Raw genomic sequence first — 17,234 nt, 5'->3', positions numbered from 1 at the left:
AGCCTCCACAGGCAATCTTTGGGATTTAGGCAATGAAGAAATTGAGCCTGGGGCTATTTCAAGTCGTCCAGGCCCCAGATCTTCAGCACTTTGAAAACATATCTTCTTTTGAACTTGAGATTTAGTCTTTTTACCATTAGTGGCCATAATAATTCCTTAATACTTTAAACTAAAAGTTTAAACTTGGAAACAAAGGGTTAAAAAACGGGTATTTAAAAGTCTGACCAGAGAGGTCAAGATTGCACGTCTAGACTCTACGCCATCTCGCCATGCCCCCCGGAATAACTGTTATTAATGCAGTTTTAAACGATTCAGGTAAATCACAAAGATCTTCCATTTGGTCTAACAATCCCATAAATATAGGAATCAATAACTCTTTAACTTCTTTATAAAATTCCAGAGAAAATTCATCTTTGCCTGGAGCCTTATTTGGTAAAGACATCATATCATATCATACATTTCTGTAACTGTAAAAGGATTTGTTAATTCAGCCTTCTTTTCTATATTTAATTGTGCAAAGTAATTTGTGACAGATATTCATTTATTTTATCTCCATCTTTCAAGGATTCCCATTGGTATAATTTCTTATAAAATTTCATAAAAACCATTAATGTCCTGTGTTTTCTAAGTAAGATGACCTGAATCTTCTTTTATAGCTGTAATAGTTCTCGATAATTGTTCAGTCTTCAATTGCCATACTAAAACTTTATGCACTCTATCTCTCAACTCATAATATTTTTGTCGGGTTTGACTTGTATCTCTCTCCAATCTGTATGTTTATATTGTATTAAATTTCAATTTTTAAAAATCCAATATTCATTTCTCATCATTTACTTGATTTTTCCATCTTTATTATTTCATTCTCCAAATGGTTAACTTCAGACATATATTCTTTTTTAGCCTTAGCCGTATAGCTTATTATTTGTCTTCTTAAATAAGCCTTCAAGTAATCCCAAACCACAAACTTATTGGTTACAGAATGTTGGCTAATGTTGAAAAAAAGTGTTATCTGTTATCTTACCAATTCACAGAAATCTTGCCTTTTTAACAATACAGTATTAAACCTCCATCTATAATTTATATTTTGCTCTTCCTCCAACAAAATTATCATAACCAAAGGTGAATGATCAGACAATATCCTTGCTTGATATTCAATATTTTGAACTCAAGCTTGCAATTGAGAGGAGATTAAAAACATATCTATTTGTGACTATGTCGTGTCAAAAGGAATAAAATTAATAATCTCTAACATCAGGATACATTCTCATCCAACTGTCAACAAGTTTCATTTCATTCATAACTACCTGATTTTTAACTATAATTCCACCTGATCTATCCAACTTCGACTCACAAGTAAAGTTAATTATTTTCGCATTTGCGTTAGCTAATTGCATAAAAACATCCTGTATAAATTTTCCATCATCTATATTCGGTGCATATATATTCAAAGTCCAATATTTAGAATAAATTTTACAATTTACCATATCTCCCCACTTTATCAATAATTACATCCAATATTTTAAATGCTAATTTTTTATTTATTAATATTGCCATTCCCCTTGCTTTAGAATTAAATGAAGAAGACAATACCATTCCTACCCAGTCTCTTTTTAATTTTGCATGTTCTATTTCCACTAAATAAGTTTCTTGTAAAAAAAGCCATATCTATTTTAGATTTTTTCCCCCATATAGTTTAAATAACCTTTTTCTCTTTATCAGATTCTGAATTCCGTTAATATTAATACTAATAAAAGACTATTTCCCCGCCATTAAACACCAAAATTAAAACATTTGTCCATCCAGCGTCCCCCTTCCCCCTCCCTACTCACCACAACCATCTCTATATAATATACTACATATATAAACAGTTCAAGCTTAAAACAAAAAAGATAGGGAAAGGAAAAAAGAAAAAAGTAAAGAAAAACCCCAGAGGCGCATGTTGAAGCATCTATATTCCCCTGAACTATGCGGGATGCAAGAAGTATCACATTAGTGCCCATGACTCCACAGTAGTCAGCATCATATTCCCCATTAACTCACTTGAAATACCATACCTTCCCCACTATAGACTTCAATAAACCTTATGATCCATTAATCTTATCAAATATAATAGATCATGCACATTATGGGTTAAACCTTCCTCCCCCTTTAATCTCTCTCAAAACACAATATACTTTCAGTTACAGTAAAAAAAAACTTGCAATTGTACAATTAATTCAGGTACCAGTGATCATCTGTTGGTCTTTAGCAAGCAGTGAATCGGCATATACCTTTGCTTCATTAGGCTCAGTAAAAAGCCTATTCCTCCCTCCTGGGACGAATACCTTCAATACTGCTGGATACATCAAAACAAAGGCCTACCCTTTTATCCATAACACATCTTTAACCAGATTAAACTCTTTTTCTCTTCTTCAACAATCAAAACTTGTGTCTGGATAAAAAAAAATCTTATTTCCATTATAAATCAAAGGTGATTGTCTTTCTTTAGTTTGCTTTGCTGCCAACTCCAGTATCTTCTCTCTTATTTCATATCGAAGGAATATGACAAGTTTTGGACGGGACCTTTGATCAGGCTGAGGTTTAGGACTCAGTGCCCGATGAGCTAGTTCATTCTCCAGATCTCCTTGAAATTCAGCCTGATCCAAAGATTCCGGTATCCACCATTGCAAAAAAATTTTCATATCTTTACCTTCATTCCCTTCTTTAAGTCCAACAATCTTTATATTATTCTGTCTACTAAAGTTTTCCAAAATGTCTATTTTTTGCATTAACTGATCATGCTTTGCAGCAGCCTCTGTTTATACTTTCTTCATTTGATCTTTTGAGATTTTGAATCTTGGAATTCATTCCCTTTAATTTTACCATCCACTATTTCAAATCTAGTGTCAACTTGTTGCATTAATCTTTCCATCTTATCACCATTTTTCCTTACTTATTACTTCCATAGATTGTTGAAAAAAAATCTAAAATTTGCTTAATTTCTCCAGAAGATAAAGAAGCCTCAGCACCTTTATCTGCTTTTTTTTTGATTGTCAGTCATTCTTAATCTTTCCTTTGCTTTTCCAGGTCCTCTTCTTGATTGCTGGAGCTATGGGTGTCTTGAATCTTGTCTAAAATTTCCTCCTTTTTTTTTAAAATGTGCAGAGTCACTTCTTCAGTTGATGTTGGTGGCCTTTGTCGGAGGAGACCTTCTGCAGCAGTGTCCAAGGTCTCCCCTGCTTCTGGCTGCTCTCCTTTGGATGTTACCTTACGGACAGCTCCAGGATCCTCTCTTCTATATCTTCTTCGGTTTCTTGTATTGCAGTAAGGCCTTTATCCTTCTTTTGAGGCATTATTAATGACTTCTATATGTCTTCAGACAATTCTTCTTTATAGTTTCTGTAATTTTTAATCACTTTTTCTCAACTTTTTCAAGGAGAGCAGGGATTGCCAGTCTAACCCCATGTGGCACTCCCCCCCACGTGGCATGCCCCCGCACTCTTGATCTTAACTAGCGAAACTGTTCTCAAGTCTATCAAATCACTACAAATAATTAATATTGAGCCTCTATGACAAAATTAGAAGTCAAAAAGTGTATCAAGGCAATTTGTTTCAGAGATCCACAGAAAATCAGAAAGCTTGGACTGAACAAAATATCTGACTTTTAGATATCTGAAAAAATTACTATTGGGTAATTTAAACATTGGCCTCATTTGTTCAAAAGCAAAATTATCTCAAATAAAAAGATCTTTAAAATTATTGATCCCCAGTGTACACCATTCCCTAAAACCTGCATCTGACAAAGAAGGTTAAAAAAAAAGACTGGCTCGCAAAAAACTGTTGATTCCAAAAAAAATGTATAAATTATGCCCATATTCTCAACCTGTGTCTCATTATCGGGTTGCTTGTTAATTTAAAAAAAAGAAAAATGTAAGAAACTGCCAACGTAGATTTTTTTTAAGAAAAATCAATTCAATTTCCACCCAAGAAGCACCATCAACTAATTTATCAATTTTTAATAAAAGAAGCAAATTATACATATTGACTGCCGAATAGTAGAATCTAAAATTTCCAAGTGACAGTCCCATTCTTTTCAGTATTTTGAAGATGTGCTTTGTTTTAATGAGGTTGTTTCCTTTCCATATATCTGAAGAAATAAACAAATCCAGTGAATCAAAAAAAGATTTTGGGATAAAAGTTGGTATAGACTGGAAAAGAGATAAAAATTTTGGAAATATATTCATTCTGATTGAATTAATACATCCAATCATAGTGGTAGATAAGGGTGACCATCCTGATAATAGAACTTTGATTAAATGTTGCAGAAAAAATTTCCTTCAATAAATTCCAAGGTAACTAAACTGATCGTTCACTAACTTACAAGGGAAATTGGAATATCTTAAAGACGACCCTTTTCACTCTTATGCAATTTATTTTAAAATCTGAGAACTGACCCATATGGGCAAATAAAGTTAATATATTTGGTATAGAAGCCTCTGAGTTTGAACTGAAAAGCAAAACATCATATACATATAAAGAAACTTTGTAAATCACAAGATTCTAGATATCCTGGTTGAAATAAAAAACACAAAATGCTGGAGAAGCTCAGCAGGTCAGTGTCCTTTATGTAGCAAAGGTAAAGATACATAACTGATGTTTTGGGGTTGAGCTCTTCATCAAAGTATGAGAAAAATGCCGGCAAGCACCAGAACAAAAGAGTGGGGGGGGGGGGGTGGTAAAGGTAGGAGATGATTGGTGGAGAAAAGAGGAAGGGGACACAAGAACATAAGAAATAGGAGTAGGCCACCTGGCCCATCGTGCCTGCTCACCATTCAATAAGATCATGGTTGATCTGATTATTGACTCAACTCCACCAACCTGCCTTTTCCCCAAATAACTTAATTCCTTTTTAATGTAAAATCTATCAAACTGAACCTTAAATATGTTTAATGAAGTAGCCTCAACTACTTCCCTTGGCAGAGAATTCTAGAGATTCACTTCTCTCTGGGAAAAATCAGCATTTCCTCATCTCCATCTTAAATCTACTCCCCTGAATCTGGAGGCTGTGTCTCCTCGTTCCGATCTCACCTACCAGTGAAAACAATTTTCATAATTTTTATGTTTCTATAAGATCTCCTCTCATTCTTCTGAATTCGAGCGAGTATAATCCCAGGTGATTTAGTCTCTCCTCATAAGTCAAACCCCTCATCTCTGGAATCAACCTGGTGAACCTCTTCAGGACTGCCTCCAAGCCCAGTATATCCTTTCTCAAGTATGCAGATCAGAACTGCACATAGTAGTCCAGGTGTGGCCTCACCAGTACCTTGTACAGTTGCAGCATGACCTCCCTGCTCTTGAATTCAATTCCTCTTGCGATGAAAGCCTTCTTAATAACCTGTTATACCTGCAACCCAACATTTTTGTGATTCATGCACAAGCACTCCCATCCTTTTGCACAACATTTTCCAGTATTTAACATTTAAATAATAATCTATTCTTCTATTTTTCCTACCAAAGTGGATGACCTTGCACTTATTAACGATGTACTCTATCTGACAGACCTTTGCCCCCTCACCTAACTTAACTACAACCTTCTGCAGCCTCTCGACATCCTCTGTTCAATTTGCTTTTCCACTCAATTTAGTATCATCCTCTTCCAAATCATCAATGTAAATAGTGAACCGCTGTGGGCCCAGCACCGACCCCTTGGAGCCCCCCACTTACCACTTTCTGCCAGTCAGAAAAACAGCCATTTATCCCAACTCTCTGCCTTCTATCAGTTAACCAATCCTCAATCCATGCCAATATATTTCCCCTGACTCCATTCATCTGTATCTTATTGATAAGTCTCTTATGCAGCACCTTATCAAATGCATTCTAGAAATCCAAATATACAACATCAACCTGTTCCCCTCTATCTACCGTACCCATGATATCCTCAAAGAACTCCAGCAAGTTTGTCAAACAAGCCCTGACCTTTCTGAATCCATGCTGCATCAACCTGATGGAACCCCTTCATTCTAAATGTCTTGCTATTTCATCCTTCATGACAGTTTCAAGCATTTTCCCGACTACAGACATTAAGCTAACTGTCTTCTGCCTACATCCCTTTTTCAAAAATCACGTGGCATTTGTTGTGTTCCAATCTGCCGGGACCTGCCCAGAATCCAAGAATTTTGGTAAATGACTACCAATGCATCGACTATAACTCCCACCATTTCCCTTAGTACCATGGGATACCATGTGGGGGGGCACATATTGTTTTGGGGGTTCCATGCCAGCTGGTAGGAACAGGTTTCTTGCTAGTGATACCACGCAAAGTTGCTGAAGGACATCCAAATCAGAGAGTTGGTTGCGAAATGAATGTCCCCTGGAACTGTCAGGACCATGCCATAAACCATCTCTGCAGATGATGCAGACAAATCTTCCTTTGGGGCAATGCGAACTCCCAGTAGAACCCATCAGGCCTTAAGCAAGTACTTTAGTTGCCGGTGTGTGCCACAAAAGCACGCAAAGGCAGACCATAATGGAGAGGTGAATTGTGCTCCACAGTCAGAAGTTATGTGCATTGGGTCATCAAATCTAGCGATCCAATTGATGATGAATGCCCTAGCATATATTTCAGGGAAAGACAATCATATCGGGGTCACCAATTGTAGCATCTACTATGGTAGAGCTACTGAAGTAATACAAAAACACACACCAGACTAGTCAACTCAAGACTGATTTATTCAGGGTTTACAGGCTTCTTTTATATACTGCATGTCCCGGGCTCCAAGGGACAAGGTGAGACGTCACTATGAGATTGCTGCTGATCCACGGGACCAGCAGGTTTAAATTTAGCCTTGTAAGTGTCCTGCACCTTCTGGCAGGAGACTCAATAGCTCAACATGCCGTTCCTTGGCACTCAGTATCTTTAGCATGCAGTCCATTAGGTGAGTATGCAGCCGACCGTATTATGGTTCCGCATACCTGCAGAACCCTGCTCTGCCCTCTACACGGCTGTTACAATCCAATATTATCTACTGTCACCGGTTACTCAGACTTTTTTTTCTCATCTCCACTGAATACATCAAATATACACATGCACCATTGCAAATATACCCTCCATAAAAGCAGTAAAGTTCATTCATTGACTGGTCTTTTCTCAATGCTTATGTAATTTAATTCACTACCATACCTGTGAGTCACCAGCCCCCTCATCATCAAAATAGTAACGTACAATAGTGCCGTCTGCATGGCCAGACAGAATCCCTTTGCCTGAAGAGCTGTGAAGAGGATAGAAAAATGACAAAAATGTCCAGAATTTGGTTTCTTCTCTAAGACTTCAACAAATCCATAAATATTTAAAGTTCTGAAATTAATGCAAAACTTAAAATCTGAATTTAAGAACCATATATTCACATCAAAGGGCCACTAAATAGTCAGTAGCAGCCTGTTGTCTATTTTGCACTTCACTTAAGGTTCCAAATACAAATATTAGAAAAAAATAAGTGGCTTGTAAAATTAAGGCCAAAGATTTTACATCACAGAAAGGGGCCCTTCAGTCCAACTCATCCATATTGCCCAAGTTTCCTACCCAAGCTAGTGCAATTTGCTTGTATTTGGCTCATATCCCTCCAAACTTTTCCTATCCATGTACCAGTCTAATTTTTTTTTTTAAAAACATTGTTAACTGTATCCATCTTTACCACTTCCTCTGGAAGCTCATTCCACATATCCATCCTTTATGTGAAATACTTGCCCATCAAGACTCTTAAATTTTTCCCCTTTCAACTTAAATCTATGCTCTCTTGTTTTAGACTCCTCGACCATGCAAAAAAAGACATTCACTTTATCTATTTCCTTCATGATTTTATGGAGGTCCCACCTTAGCCTCCAACATCCAGGGGGGAAAAGTCCTAGCCTATTTCATCTCTCCTTAAAACACAAGCCTTTAGTCTTGGAATCTTTTCTTCACCCTTTTGAGCATAGTGATATCCTTCCTAGAGCAATGCAATTAGAACTATACACAACACTCCAACTGTTCTGTCATTCATAATTCCTCAGTTGCTGCTACCAAAAATGAACACACCCACCACATCAAACTTAAAGCATAGACCTCAGCAGTTAAAGTACTCGTGTAACAAAGCTATTCATGTATTTACAAAGAAATTTATGATGCACAAACAGACAATGCCAGTCATTTACAAAAAAAAACTTACTTTGAAGTTAATGAAACCACATAAGAATCTGTTCCATAAATAGTCGAGGACTTGTTTGTTTTCGTATTAGCTAAGCGTACCTATATTAAAAAATATCAAAAGTCCATATAAAATGTTAATTTTAAATTCTGAATGATTACAAGAATGTCCTAAAAATTAATTTGATCAAGTTGGATTAGAAAAATAACTTTTAAAATGCCATGGTGGCAAAATTTCACAACACGAGCCCTTTATTTAGATTTAAGCAAAATATCCAAAAAAAAGAGTCACTCTAACTAGTTGCTGCCCAATCAGCATATTATCAAAAATCATCAACAAAGTGATAAAAAGCTTTGGTCGTCTGCTTCATATTAAATATTTTCTCACTGATACCCAATTTGATTTTCCTCAGAATTATTCAGATAAAAACATCACAGCCCAAGTCAAAACCTGGATCCAGGAGCTGAATTCCAGAGGTAGGGCAAGAATGATTATCCTTGATTAAAAAAAAAGTAGCTTTTGAGTGAGCAAATCTTCAAAGAACTCTGGCAAATCTGAAGTCAATGGCTCAACATAATGCCAATTTAATTTAATCCTTTCTGTGTGCATATGGTTCATATCCTACCATTATCTGCTGTTCATGCACCTGTCTTGAATGTGGTTATTTTACCTTCTTCCACAAACTCCCCAGCAGCGCAATTCAGGTACCTACCACTCTGTGCAAAAAGTTTGCCTCTTAAATCTCCTTTAAACTTTTCCCCTCACCTTAAATCAATGTTCTTTGGTGTTTTCCATTTCCATCTTGGGAAAAAGACTCAAATTATATTTCTATCTATGCCTTCCACACAATTATATCAGGTTATTCCTCAGTCTACGCATACAGAGAAAACAATCCAAGTCCAACTTCTCCTTACAGCTAATACACTTCAATCCAGACCACATCCCGGTGAATCTCGTCTGTGCCCTCTCCAAAGCACGGGCATAAAATACATGTTATACAAGTTAATTTCACCTTTCAGTACTAAATCCATAGCTTTACAGATCATAACTCTTCAAATTCACATGCAGGACAACTTATTAAATACCCAGAAGGACAATAAAATCACAGGCTAATTTTTTAATCCTGATATAATATCAAAGTAGAATATTATTCAAATTAAGTCAAACTAAAAAGGCATAAGATTGCATCCTTCAATGAGTTTCAAGCAAGTGCATTCTAAAGACAATACAAGATCTGCACTCCTGTAAACTTCCATGCCACTACATAAAAGTAATAGTAAAATTGATGCAATGTAAATATAACACAACTGTACAGAGAAAAAAATAATTAATTTTAAGAAGTTAAACAGGAAAGTAAATTTAGTGGTGGAGGCATTAGGGGCTCAAAGAATATGCTTGTGTTCATCTGACAAAACCATTAATCAGCTAAGTATCTAATTCAATAATCTCTTATATACATGCATTGTCTTGATATTATGAGAATTTATTTACCATATATATTCATGTCAAAGTTAATCCCATCCAAAAGTCAACTCCTCCTCCCCCCCCCCTCACTTTTTGTCCCAAAAACTGCACATTTTCCGCATGACACATGTAAAAGTAGACCCTCCTATTTTTGGCCCCGATCGCCCGTCCATCCAAGCTACCAATGCCCCAACCACCAGTCTATCCGAGCTCTCGATGTCCCAAACATGAACCCTTGCCCTGGCCACCTGCCCAAGCTCTTGCCACCCCAACCCCAGATCCTCGCCCCAGCTGCCCACCCAAGCACTTAAGTTCCCGATGACCCGGCCACACTGTCTCTTTGGTCCCAGTTGCACATCTATCTAAGCTCCCAATGCTGCGAACGACACAGGTATTTACTGCGGTTAAAAGTAGCACCCCTCCAAAATTTGACCTAAAAAATTGGTCCCCAGAACTCAACTATTACACGAGTATATACAGCATTATTGAAGAGATCAGAACAGTGAACTGAAAGAACGTACCTTTCCTTCAGCCAATCCAAACACAATTGCTTGATCTGCTGGCCAAATCAAGCATGTAACAGCACTCTGAAAAAACAAATGTTCTTGTGAAGTAATTTTTTAAAAAGTCATTTGTTTCACAGAGAACCAAAATATCAAGCGGTAATATCTTGCAAAATTTCAATATGATCTGCATTATTGAGTTTTGTACTGTTCATGGGTGCTAACAAAAATCAACCATAATGCACAGAATTTTTATTTGTCTCAGTTGATGTTGGATTTATCTTTAATTCTCATGACAGTCCCCAGTTCCACTACTCACTCATTAGTGTCATGTTGTTTGATATTCTCCATGTGACTTTTCTCTGGGTCCTAAATTTCCCATTTAATCTTAAATTTATTTTTCATTGTACCCCAAAACATCAGAAACAATCCACATTTCTTTCTTTCCAACCTTTTATCATTTTAATACACCTATAAAATTATCCACAAGTCTCAGATTAAACAAAATAACTTTAAAGCTCTTTCATAGCTGTATTTTCAATTGGCATCTTAATGTTCTATCTTATACCCTTTATATTACTTGCCTATATTCCTGAGTGTATTTATTTATTCATGAAATCCAAAAATTACTTTAGAGATTGCCACATTTTCAAGTATTAGGCGATCCACAAATAATAGTGAGGTGGAAGTGAAGAATATCAGTCATGATTTTTTTGAATGGCAGAACAATATAAATGGCTGAATGGCATACTCCTGCTTCTCATTCTTATGTTGTAATGAACACAAAATAGAGTTTGATGAATCAATACAATATTCAAACTTACAGCACCGAGGGAAAGCTAAATTAATAAATGAGGCAATGCATCTGACTTTACAATTGAGTAAAATAATTACTAACCCTTGATCTCTTGCCATTCATTCATTAAATTGTTTCTAAAAGGATTCTGCAGGAAACTGGCTGTCTTGTTCCTGCATAATTAAACTGCAACTCTTCAAAAGTTTATAGATCTGGATTCAATAGAGTACTTCTCAAAAGTTATGAAAAATCCTTTTAAATGTAAAATTTACTCTTTCACAAATGCATTTAACCTGCATTTTATATTCACAACATATTGCCTTAGCCTTATATAACGTTAACCATTTGAACTATTGTTTTTAATCACATGAACTTTGATTTTGTTCCCCTCCCTAATGAACCAATAGCTCTCTTATTAAATTGTCAATACTATTTCTAAAAATTTGAACACCTTACCTCTTAAATACTGACCGAATATTCTGATAACTATTCTTTTCTACCTATTCTGTCATCCAAATATATCCTTGCAGCTTTGTTTCAACTGACTATGTCTTTTTTTTAACTATAATCAAGTAAACCCTAACCCCACATCTCCATCGGGCACACAAAACTCAAAACGGTCAACCAGTTTACCTATCTCGGCTGCACCATTTCATCAGATGCAAGGATCGACAATGAGATAGACAACAGACTCGCCAAGGCAAATAGCGCCTTTGGAAGACTACACAAAAGAGTCTGGAAAAACAACCAACTGAAAAACCTCACAAAGATAAGCGTATACAGAGCCGTTGTCATACCCACACTCCTGTTCGGCTCCGAATCATGGGTCCTCTACCGGCACCACCTACGGCTCCTAGAACGCTTCCACCAGCGTTGTCTCCACTCCATCCTCAACATCCATTGGAGCGCTTTCATCCCTAACGTCGAAGTACTCGAGATGGCAGAGGTCGACAGCATCGAGTCCACGCTGCTGAAGATCCAGCTGCGCTGGATGGGTCACGTCTCCAGAATGGAGGACCATCGCCTTCCCAAGATCGTGTTATATGGCGAGCTCTCCACTGGCCACCGTGACAGAGGTGCACCAAAGAAAAGGTACAAGGACTGCCTAAAGAAATCTCTTGGTGCCTGCCACATTGACCACCGCCAGTGGGCTGATAACGCCTCAAACCGTGCATCTTGGCGCCTCACAGTTTGGCGGGCAGCAACCTCCTTTGAAGAAGACCGCAGAGCCCACCTCACTGACAAAAGGCAAAGGAGGAAAAACCCAACACCCAACCAACCAATTTTCCCCTGCAGCCGCTGCAACCGTGTCTGCCTGTCCCGCATCGGACTTGTCAGCCACAAACGAGCCTGCAGCTGACGTGGAATTTTACCCCCTCCATAAATCTTCGTCCGCGAAGCCAAGCCAAAGAAAAGAGAATCAAGTAAGCCCAAAATATAATGCTTGAGGTACCAATTTCCATATCTTTGTTAGATCGGTACCTTCGTAATCTTCATCATCCATGTTAACTTTTACAGAGATCTCTCTCAAGTTTAGCAATATTAATCTTCCAGCCATACCCAATTCAAATTTATATATGAAGAGTGTAATGGGGAGTCAATCTCCCAATGTAAATTTCTATTCCAAGAAAATTGAAAGTTAAAACAGCAAAATTTGTTAACATTTAAAGTTAGTCACATGATGGTTTGGTGAGTGTCCTCATGTATTGATTAACTAAGTGTCACTAAAAGCATTATGCTTTCTCGATTATCTTTGTCTCTGCCTTATTACATATATTCCCTTTATTCTCTTCACCCCTTTGTCCCTTTTCTGCAACTAAAAGCATACTAATTTTTTTAAAAATTTCCAGTGAAAGGGCTATTGATCCAAAACATTAACAATGTTATTCTCTCTCCATAGAGACTGCCTAATCTAATCAGTATTTTCACAAATTTTCTGTATTTCATATTTCTAATATCTAGACACATGGTTTTCTTCATTGCAAATAATGTTCATTCTACTATTTTCTCTGTAGCTTCTGTTAAGAATTTGAGTCCAGAACTGGAAATGTATTTATTCTCAAAATTTTCTCTCACTGGCCTTATCTCATTTTTATATCCCTCTCCCTTAAATAGGTGAATAGATTGTCCTTCCTTTTGTGAAGGCAAATACATCCACAAGAACCATTTATCAGTTCCATGCTCAGTTTCATCATGCTTTTTTAATTATTTATAGATCACACTTATGGCTTACTCATATAGATGCAGACAAAGTTTTAAATGCAAAGCCAAAATACTACAGATATTTGAAATTCAAATAACTGCAGATATTCTTGCAACTTTTTGGCAGGTCCAACAACGTGAAGAAATCTGGTTAATTTTATAACTTTATGAATTTTACAGCTTCTTGGTTGTTTCCCATCATTCTGGGTACTGTATTTCCTAAATGATAGTTCTTATTCTATCTCTTATCCATACTTGCTTTCTTTCCTTTATCTTGTTTTTGGTGCAATGTCTTCAAAACCATACTCTCCACCAAACTCATTCCCAAACTTTGAGATCTTATCCTCAGCATTTCCATCTGCAAATGGATCCTTGACTTCCTATCTAACAAACTGTAACCTGCTACGGCGCCTTGTAACATATTCTCCACAATTACACTTTAACATCTGCGTTCCACAAGGATTCTCTCTCTACCTGTAGCTATACTTCCCCTAAACCCATGCCCTTGTAGCCAAATACCATTCCATCCCCATTTTTAATTTTGGTAATGACAATACAGTCGGAGGCTGAATATCAAATAATGATGAGATGGATTACAGGAAGGAGATTGGGTCACAAGTAGTATGGTATCAAGACAACAATCTCTCTCTACATGACAAAGGAGCTGATCAACGACTTAGAGGGAGTGGTGAGGGGGGGTAAACCCACACCTCTGTCCTCATTAATGACACTGAAGTAGAGATAGAAAATAACAAGTTCTTGGGAGTAAAATATTTCCAGTAACTGATCTCAACCAACCACTTTGTCACAACAGTTTAGAAAGCGCATAGATACCTCTTCTTCTAGGGAAGTTTATTATGATTTTCATAACTCTCAACAACTTCTGTAGGTGCACTATTAACACAATTCCAGCTGAATGCATCACAGCATGGAAAGAGAGTTGTTCTGCTCAAGATCAGAAGAAGCTGTAGAAGGTGGTGAAAGTAGCACAGAATATCATGCAAATCGCTCTCTCCTCCTTGTACACTTACCGCTGCCTAGTTAAGGCAGCCAACATACTAAAGGACCCATTCCAACTTGGGCACACTCTCTTCTCCCATCAGAGAGAAGATTCAAGAGTGTGAAATCATACATCAATAGGCTTGGAGACAGTTTCTTCCCTGTAGTCACCAGGGTTTGGAATAAACCCCACAGCTGTTCTATTACACTGCCTTGATTATGTATTGCTCGATCTTTTACACTGCAATTCTATATTCTGTAATTGAGCTCTTGTTCTTCTTTGCACAGCTGTTCTTCTTTCTTCTTTGGCTTGGCTTCGCGGACGAAGATTTATGGAGGGGGTAAAAAGTCCACGTCAGCTGCAGGCTCGTTTGTGGCTGACAAGTCCGATGCGGGACAGGCAGACACGGTTGCAGCGGCTGCAGGGGAAAATTGGTTGGTTGGGGTTGGGTGTTGGGTTTTTCCTCCTTTGCCTTTTGTCAGTGAGGTGGGCTCTGCGGTCTTCTTCAAAGGAGGTTGCTGCCCGCCAACTGTGAGGCGATATCAGCCCACTGGCGGTGGTCAATGTGGCAGGCACCAAGAGATTTCTTTAGGCAGTCCTTGTACCTTTTCTTTGGTGCACCTCTGTCACGGTGGCCAGTGGAGAGCTCGCCATATAACACGATCTTGGGAAGGCGATGGTCCTCCATTCTGGAGACGTGACCCACCCAGCGCAGCTGGATCTTCAGCAGCGTGGACTCGATGCTGTATACATATCAGAATTGACTTGCGACACTGCTCATGTAAAAAACTTTCTCCCTGTACCAGGTATAATATGCCAATAAACTTTAAATTGAATGAAATTTCCAACTTCTTCCATATATAGGATCTTAACTCTCAACAGTGATCCTTGAATATGATTGATGAAGAAATTTGCTATTACTGTTTATACACAACACAGAACATGTGTAGAGGGCACACTGTGACAGAATTGGGCTATTGTTAATCTTTACATATAAAATATATACATAATTGTGCTATTATTAATCCTTAGTTATAAAATATACATTTTTAGTAAAGTTATTTTTCTGGGTTTGGACTCGGGGACACGGACACACACACTCAGGGAGATAAACCATTTTTGGAGTCGCAAAGTTTAGTAGCAACACCAGTAAAACTACAAGCATTTATTCCTTAAAACATCTAGGACAATGGGGTTGCTCAAGGAGGACATCTAATTAAACAAAAGAGTCTTTGCTTGTTTATCCATGTTATTAGAATGGAAATTCAGATGGCAGCCGTGTATACAAGGAAGCCATTCTGCTGGATGGTCAGCAGACAATCCTGAGTCATAACCTCTCAAACTTTTGGAAGACAGAAATGTCATGTCATGTGGTAAAAACACTACAAGATAGAAAGTATTTTTGAATATTAAAGAACTAATTTCAAATTGAAGTCAGAAGATGCCTTACCATCCTGTAGGTAACATAGGATTGAACCAATTGCTTGGTCATCCTGTAAGTAGAGCAAGATTGAAATGCAGCAACAAAAGGCTGCTTGTGTTCTCCTTAGGAAAAGGAGAAACACCAAAAAAGTGGTTTTGAAGAAAAAAGCCACTTCCGATGCTCTCTTTAAGAGAAAGAGAGAGGACGGTCTGGTTGTGTCCATTGAAATTATGACTTGGATGAAGAAAGAAAAATTAATTTTGCATCTGAAACATAACCATTTTTAAATGGTTACTTTGTGTAACCCTTGCCTGCATTTGTGAAATCATCACAGAAGAAAACAAAAGTACTGTAACCTCCATGTAAGAGAGAAAAAAAAACACTTGTATGAAGAAACATTGCTCCAAAAACAACTCATCGAGAAATCCATGAGTTTTAAGAGGTCTGAATACTTGATGTTTCAAAATACTTCGTAACTACTTTTAAACAACAATTTAAAGAATTGGAGTTTCAAAACAAAACTGACTGATTAAAATCATCTCTTCAGAATTGAGCTTGAACTTATAATGGTTTTGGTTTTGCCACACATGCACACGTTTGTGAATGGTGGGGTTAAGTTAGAGTTAAGTCTAAAGTTAAGTAAGAAGTTTTATCTTATTGATAGTTATTCATAAAAATTATTGTTTTTGAAAATCCCATTGTCTGTGGTGAATTACCATTCCTGCCTGTTTAGTGCATAACCACATAATGAAAAGATCATTAGCAAATAATTATTCAAACACAGGAAATATCTGCAGAACACTGCAAGTGTAATGAAAGGTGAGCATGCTTCATTTACACAGACTGTACAAGCTGAGCCAATACTTTTTAAAATCATAAATACCTACTACTGTCTTCTCAACATTGTAGATTACACTGCTGAGTGAAACAGATCAGGAAATATTCCAGATTCAGTACCATTTAAATATTAAAATCATTGAATGAAATGGCCTTGAAAATTGTTCACAAATGGATGGAAACATTCCTTGTCCAGACTGCTATAATCTGGTAAAGATCTGTTACATTCTTTAATGTTTTGAATAGAAATACATAAATTAAAAACAATGAAGACAAAAACATTTTATTCCAATTTCATAGTAAAATCATTATCTATATAAAATGAATTATTTTGACACACATAAGATTAAATGTTCAAACATGATAAAAACTATTAAAATATCCAGTTTATTTGTATTAAAAGATAATCTTACCGTTTGCACAAACTTGTTACAGATAACCTTCTTGTCACCCCTGAAGAAATAAATGCAAATACAGTAATCAGTGAACAAGTTTATTTGTTTTGGTTTGAAGGACACATCCACTCATACAAAGATTTATCTCAGCCTCTGATTTAGTTTATTTATTTTAATAATTATGTCCAACACTTTATTTTTCTTTAATGACAATGTGGGAAAGATTGCATAATTAATTTGTTGAGCCTCAAGTAAAATGTATATTTGTCTTTTTGTTTATTTTTCCATGCATATCATCCTACCACACACCTCCCTCCCTTCCCAAACGTACAACCTTATACCTCTTCCAGTCAAGATGAAATGTGATCCTCCAAAAATAGTTCCCACTGTTACGGGCCCAGAGGACCCCAAAACCCAGCAGAAATAGAAATTCACCAAGACACATTCTTACT

General features: G+C 37.0%; 1 protein-coding gene across 10 annotated transcripts in view; it reads right to left on the bottom strand.

The window, feature by feature from the left end:
- ift172 (intraflagellar transport 172) overlaps positions 1 to 17,234 on the bottom strand; it is a 226,881-nt gene that overhangs the window by 165,538 nt on the left and 44,109 nt on the right. For all 10 annotated transcript variants that reach the window (XR_011340510.1, XR_011340509.1, XM_069886606.1 and 7 more), the window contains exons 4-7: positions 16,801 to 16,840; positions 10,148 to 10,213; positions 8,184 to 8,263; positions 7,160 to 7,247 (exon numbers count right to left, since the gene is read on the bottom strand). Coding sequence is in view for 8 of the 10 variants with exons in the window: in XM_069886606.1 (XP_069742707.1) it covers positions 7,160 to 7,247; positions 8,184 to 8,263; positions 10,148 to 10,213; positions 16,801 to 16,840 (274 nt within the window). In the remaining 2 variants the exon portion in view is untranslated. The remainder of the gene's footprint in view (positions 1 to 7,159; positions 7,248 to 8,183; positions 8,264 to 10,147; positions 10,214 to 16,800; positions 16,841 to 17,234) is intronic.

This window comes from Narcine bancroftii, chromosome 6 (assembly GCF_036971445.1).
Source record: "Narcine bancroftii isolate sNarBan1 chromosome 6, sNarBan1.hap1, whole genome shotgun sequence".
In the NCBI taxonomy this organism is placed as follows: Eukaryota; Metazoa; Chordata; class Chondrichthyes; order Torpediniformes; family Narcinidae; genus Narcine; species Narcine bancroftii.
This window is presented reverse-complemented; position numbering and strand designations above follow the sequence as displayed.